Genomic DNA, 6,102 nt, shown 5'->3' on the forward strand with positions numbered 1-6,102 from the left:
ATAAATATGGTTAAAAAGTTATCAAAACTCAAAAGAAATTATTTTTAAGAATCAGTAAGCAGATGATTAAAAATGAGTTGAGTGTAGTAATAAATTTAATTGAGAAATCCTCAACATCACATAAAAAATTTCCTCTTGCAGATTTTTTCGACGTTTCTTATTAAGAAAATACTAACAAATATTTGAGGAAGAAAATTCTAGATTTTATTTGAAGGTCCTATATGCTATTGTTTTTCATATATTCCTAGAACCTAATAAAAAAACTCTTGAATTTAATTTTATTTCCTTAACAACTTCTAAGAAATCGGAGATTTATCCTAATTCCTGGTACGAGTTTGGACCAAGGACAAACTGTCCTTTTCCGTCAGGCCCACGTCAAGAATCGCCTACGAGGAGGATAATAGTTCCGCACCGCAAACGGATCCGCCGATACTCCGACACACATCTGCACAGTTCCAACTCCTTCCTCGCCCAGCCCTTCGATTTCCGGCGGCTTCTCCGGATCGTTTTTAAACAGCAGCTTGATCAAGTCGTCCTTTAAAATACGCGTCCTCCATCCTGCGCCGATACATCCGTTCACAATCTGGAGACCCTCCTGGGCCAGTAAATGTTCTTCTTTTTGTCTTCGCGGCACCGAGTGAGGAGGTTGAGAGGGTTGCGGTGGTAGCGTTTTAGCTTCTTTTGGGGTGGTTCCGCTTCGCAGGCCTTCGACGGCGGTTTTTGATGGAAATCCTCCGAGAGCAGCTTCTTTTTCTTCTCAAACAGGACGATGAAGAATCTGCCGGTGTTTTGTTGGTAGAGGAGGGCGAGGTTGCAGCGCTCGAGGTTGAATCGGTTGAACTTGACTAAGTCCTCGGGAGCTGGAGTTTTCCGGGATTTGCATGTCCTTGGTGGTCGGTTCCCAGGGCTTTGCTTGAGCGTCGGAACGAGGCATTGCTCGACCATCTCCGCCAGCAGCACGGATTCGTTTTCGTTCGGGTTCAGCGAGCAGGTCATGTAAACAAGTTTGCCGCCCATTTCGCCTTCGGTTTCCTGCAAATTATTAAAAAAAAAAAGACTTGCAATCTTGCAAATAAATTCACTAACAATATACATACCGCTTAGCTTTACAATTTCGACCGACTTTGAATAAAAAAAAATACCCCGCACTTTTCGTTTCGAACACGACCAAGTCTATGTAAACAGTGCACGCGAGCTGTCAAACAGAAAAACACGATTGAGGTTAGCCGCGACGGCGTAAAACCTAATTAAAAGGATTTTAGAACGAAGTTCGAATACCACATACATACCAACATTTTGGTATTGAAAGAGTTATTTCATCAAATTACCAAAGATTGACATTATTTTTTAGAGTTTATCGATTATGACGCAAAATGCACACAATGTTAAATCAAATCCATTCAAAATTTTATTTTTTCACGTTAAACCTATTGTTGTCGTAAAATTAATCGTCTAAATATATAAATGTTTTTCTTATCAATTTCAAATGTATCAGCATACTTTTAAGAATGTTAAACATCATTTAAAATAGTTTTTTATGAATCACCTTTATTTTATAATATTTTTATTTAAAATACCTTTACAATACCAATGTATGGTATTCCCTAATTTATAAAGATCATCAAATGACTTTTTTAGACCAAAATAAAATAGTTGGCTTTAATTTGGAGTAGATTTGCGTTTTTAAGTATGTAAGTAAGTAACAGTATGTTAAAATTCGATATTTTTCTAACATTTGCTCAATAACAAAACAATACCAAAATTTGGTATAATACCACAGATTGGTATTAACTTACACTTTAGACATTTTTCCAAGGGCTCGCGAAAACCAACATTTGGTATTGATACCATTGAATGGTATCATTTTGCATTTCCCTTGTTATTTACCCATGCTCGGGCTTAAACGTCAATTCAGTTCGTATTTTGAAATGCATCATATGTTTTCCAATCATTGGACTATGAGGATCCACCCTAATTTTAAATTTAGTCGATCAGTTTTGACTGACTATTGGCTCACAGGAAGGCACCTCTGCAGACCAGGTAACACCACCAGGATTGAAAAGAGGTTTACAAGCCGCGCGCAGCGGAAAGAAGAGACCTAATGAATAAAGCTTTTCGCGAGAATCACTGCCTGTTTGCCGAAATGAAATATATTGGTTTTATGGGTTTTTTCTTTATTTTTTTTGTTGGTTGCATTTTAGATCCGTGAATTCTAAGATCACCGTGGGATGCTGCGTTATTGGGATGGGATTGGTTAGGTGATTCTGGATTTATGGTTATCCGGAGGTTTCTTTTTGTTCGAAGAGTCTTCATTTTATTTTGGGTCGAAGATCCAAACGAGTTTTTGGTGAAATATACAGATCGAAAGATTGAGGTTTGGATCTTGTATCTAACCAACAATTAGTTCTATATTGTTCAGGACTTGGATTGACTTAGCCAATAACAGCAAAAAGTCTTGTGACAAAACACAAACCATACAACTTCGCTTCCTCCAACCTAGAGTTCATTATTCGTTTAATATGGGTTAATAAAATTTGCAACGACTCTTCGTCGAGCCCGGGAAACCAGAGAACCTGTCGTCGTCCAGATGCGGTTGCGCACACAGGTAGGCATTGTACGATCGGATCATACGTGCAAAATGATCAAGAACTCCTCGGCCCAGCCCGGAGAGGTCGTTTACACTCCCGCGGATGACATCACCCATGCGCCCGTCAAGGTGAAGTCGCAGTGTCTCTCTGTTTTGGCTCGGTCTGTCCGGTCGATGGCGTGCTCCGTGTGGGAGGAGGATTGGTTGGCCTTTTTGATGGCTTGTGACGATGATGGTCGTTACTTGCCATTATCCAGCAGCCACACAGTTTTGATGGACGGAGACACTTGTTGTGATAAACAGATGGTAAGATGGGCACAATGTTTCAAGCCGTAAATAAAGACTTCAGTTGTATGCATTTGGATAATAAAATGAAAAAAGTTTTAACTGAAATTAAGAGTTATTTAATATAAAGGTAAGGTACGTACAATTCTCCGCGGATATTCAGATAAACTTTATGAAGGGAAAGCACTCCCGCAAAAATATGGTCGGAGAGCTTTCCGAAATTTCATGCAATTTTCGTTATATGACTTTGTTGGACTACGTGACTGAGACAAAGCCTCTAGAATTTGAAATTTTGTGAATAATGTTTTTTTTTCAGTGACATCTAATAGGCTATATCTCGGAAAATATATATTATATAGTTTCAATAAAACAAAAAATAAAATAAAAAAATCGAAATTTTAAAATGTACCTCAACATTTCAAAATGTTCAGAACAATTACTGTTATGCCGTTGATTCTGAAATATCAGTAAAAGTCAAAGTTTTTTACATCAATTATCGAACCAATAATTTCTGAAATATTACAAGTTGAAAATTAAGGGCTTATTAGGAGGCATAGATTAATTTTTCACAAAATTTGGAATTTAAGAGTCAATTTACATATTTGAAATGGTTGACCAGCTGGTGCTGGCTCACAAAATTAAATTTTGTGAAAAATTATTTTATCTCCAGGTCAACTAATAAGCCATATATTTTAAACGCGTCATATCTCAGAAACTATTGGTTCGATTTTCTATGTTAAAAAATTCAACTTCTTTGAAATAACCCCAACATCCAAGCTGGAAACCTCAAAACGACCGAATAAAAATCTTTTCTTTGTACAATTTGTCATAAAAATACAGCGACAGATTGCCTGGATACAAATTCGTGCTTAAACCATTGCTAAAATTAGAGTATTTCATTTAAATTCTATTTCTTTCCCAAAAGGTTCCCAACATTATTTTTTCAATCCCATCTTACCATATGACACGCGAAATTCTCTCCCATAGCTAGGTATGAAGAAAAAAATATTTTCAATCGAGTCTTCATTTTGCATCGTTCTGTAAACTGATGATTCTCTTCCTCGACGGTCCCTTGGATATTGACAACCAGAGAGTCGACTGTAAATAGCTTTTAAACGAAATACCCTAAGTTTAGCAATGGTTTAAGCTCGAATTTGGATCCGGGCAATCTGTTGCTGTATTTTTATGACAAATTGTACAAAGAAAAGATTTTATTCGGTCGTTTTGATGTTTCCAGCTTGGATGTTGGGGTTATTCCAAAGAAAGCTAGAAATCTGGTAAATTGGGGTTGGAAACTTTTGAATTGAGGTCAAATATGTAATTTAGAGTCTCTTGAGGCACATTCATAAGGAATTTGATAGACTTGAACATGTTGGAAAAGTCTTTCAATTACCTAATTATCGATGTATAACAGTATGATGTTTGGTTCAGTTTACTGCCATTTATTCAACTTCTAAAAATAGCATAGCATAGCATAGCATAGCATTACGGGTCTGCACCACGCTGTAGGGGGTGCCACAATGGTCAATTCAATATTCTTAGACAATTTGATTGCTGCCCGGTACAACCAAAAATATCTAAGAACGGAAATTTCCACACTGTGCTCCAAGGCTACGCCCATACAGTCCCGTGGGGATTTGGGAGGGGATGTTTTTGTTGTTCACTAGTGGCAAAAGTGCAGGGAACCCATGCGACTTTTAAAAGTGAACGGAATATTTTTGGGAGGTTTGGAATGGGGGTTAGGGGAATTTCATCGGGCCGATGACATTTATTCAACTTCTAAAAATATGCGAAAACACATTTTAAACATAAATTTTTAACTACTTATCGAAACTTCAAACAATTCAATAAGCCAAGTCAAATGCGACTGGTTTGGTCAAAATCGGTTCAGCCAGTGCTGAGAAAACTCAGTGACATTATTGGTCACATACACACACATACACACAGACATTTGTTCAGTTTTCGATTCTGAGTCGATATGTATCAGTGCTGTTAAACGTTTAAATTAACGACGTTTAACTTAACGGAATCGTTAAAAGTTAACCTAAACGTGAACGCGAACGGAGCCTACGTTGATCTTAACGAGAACGTGAACGGAGCACGTTAATTAACGTCGTTAATCAACGCGTTAATCCTTCTGACGCCCCGACTTTGAGGGCCTGTATCTCCCAAACGGTAACATCTAGCGGGTTACTTCCAGTTGCATTTTACGGGCATTAACTGTGACCAGGGTTGTTAAAATATCAAAATATCAGCTCTCAGCAACTACAATTATCCCGCCTGAATATTCATGCCTCAAATATAACTGCTCTTCTCTCTTCATTGAAACTCTCAGCGCCGAACATAGCCGAACACGTTTTCGTGTTTACACACTCGTGATTGACATTTTCCTTTTCTCTCTCATTCCCGCTTCCACGATCATCCTACCGCAACAGCGTTTAACCACAAAAGCCGCCACAAAACCAATTTTGCAAACGCAGTTTGAAGGGGCGTCATGCGTGGTCGGATATTAATCGCCATCTCGCGTTCTCTCATTGCAGTTTTCGGAGAGCTTGAGAGACTCAGCGGTGGGAGCGCATAGTCGAGGAAAAGGGAAGGATTGATAGAGAGAGAATGGCATCGCTGGGAATCACGAGACACAAGAAGAGATCTCACAAGCTATAGTGACGGCCGCTAAACTCTCGGATATTTTTGGTGCAGAGATAATCTATTGATAGCTTTTCTATCACTTTTTTGCTACACTTCTGCCTACTATGATATTTTTAAGGTAAAACATTTTGCTGAAACATAAAAATTATATAAAATTTTGATGAAATTTAATGAAATTATTTTATTAGAATCATAAACAACTCAGTAGGCGGGGTTTATCGTTTGAATGGGAATTAAATCCAGAAATTTTGAAGAAAGTTAGTTTTCGTTTTAAGAAATTGGGTATATCTCTGCTTATATTGAACCAAAATTGATACTTTTTATGGAAATTGTTCAGAAAACTGTTCTCTACAATGTGATTGATTCAAAAATGTTTCAAAATATTTTAGTATTGTATGGCAGAGGATTGAAAAATAATGTTGGGAACCTTTTGGGTAATAAATAGCTTTTAAACGAAATACTCTAAGTTCAGCAGTGGTTTAAGCTCGAATTTGTATCCAGGCAATCTGTTGCTGTATTTTTATGACAAATTGTACAAAGAAAAGATTTTTTTTCGGTCGTTTTGAGGTTTCCATACATAC

General features: G+C 37.5%; 1 protein-coding gene across 1 annotated transcript; it reads right to left on the reverse strand.

The window, feature by feature from the left end:
* Positions 1-364: 364 nt before the first annotated feature.
* Positions 365-1,241, reverse strand: LOC119769304 (multisite-specific tRNA:(cytosine-C(5))-methyltransferase trm4b-like). Its single transcript, XM_038261285.1, has 3 exons — positions 1,098-1,241; positions 592-1,032; positions 365-535 (listed from the first exon to the last, which is right to left on the reverse strand). Exons 2-3 carry the CDS (start codon positions 1,015-1,017, stop codon positions 365-367), a joined length of 597 nt encoding a protein of 198 aa, XP_038117213.1. The 5' UTR covers positions 1,018-1,032; positions 1,098-1,241.
* Between the last annotated feature and the right edge of the window lie 4,861 nt (positions 1,242-6,102).

The sequence above is a fragment of the Culex quinquefasciatus genome, chromosome 3 (assembly GCF_015732765.1).
Source record: "Culex quinquefasciatus strain JHB chromosome 3, VPISU_Cqui_1.0_pri_paternal, whole genome shotgun sequence".
Lineage (NCBI taxonomy): Eukaryota > Metazoa > Arthropoda > Insecta > Diptera > Culicidae > Culex > Culex quinquefasciatus.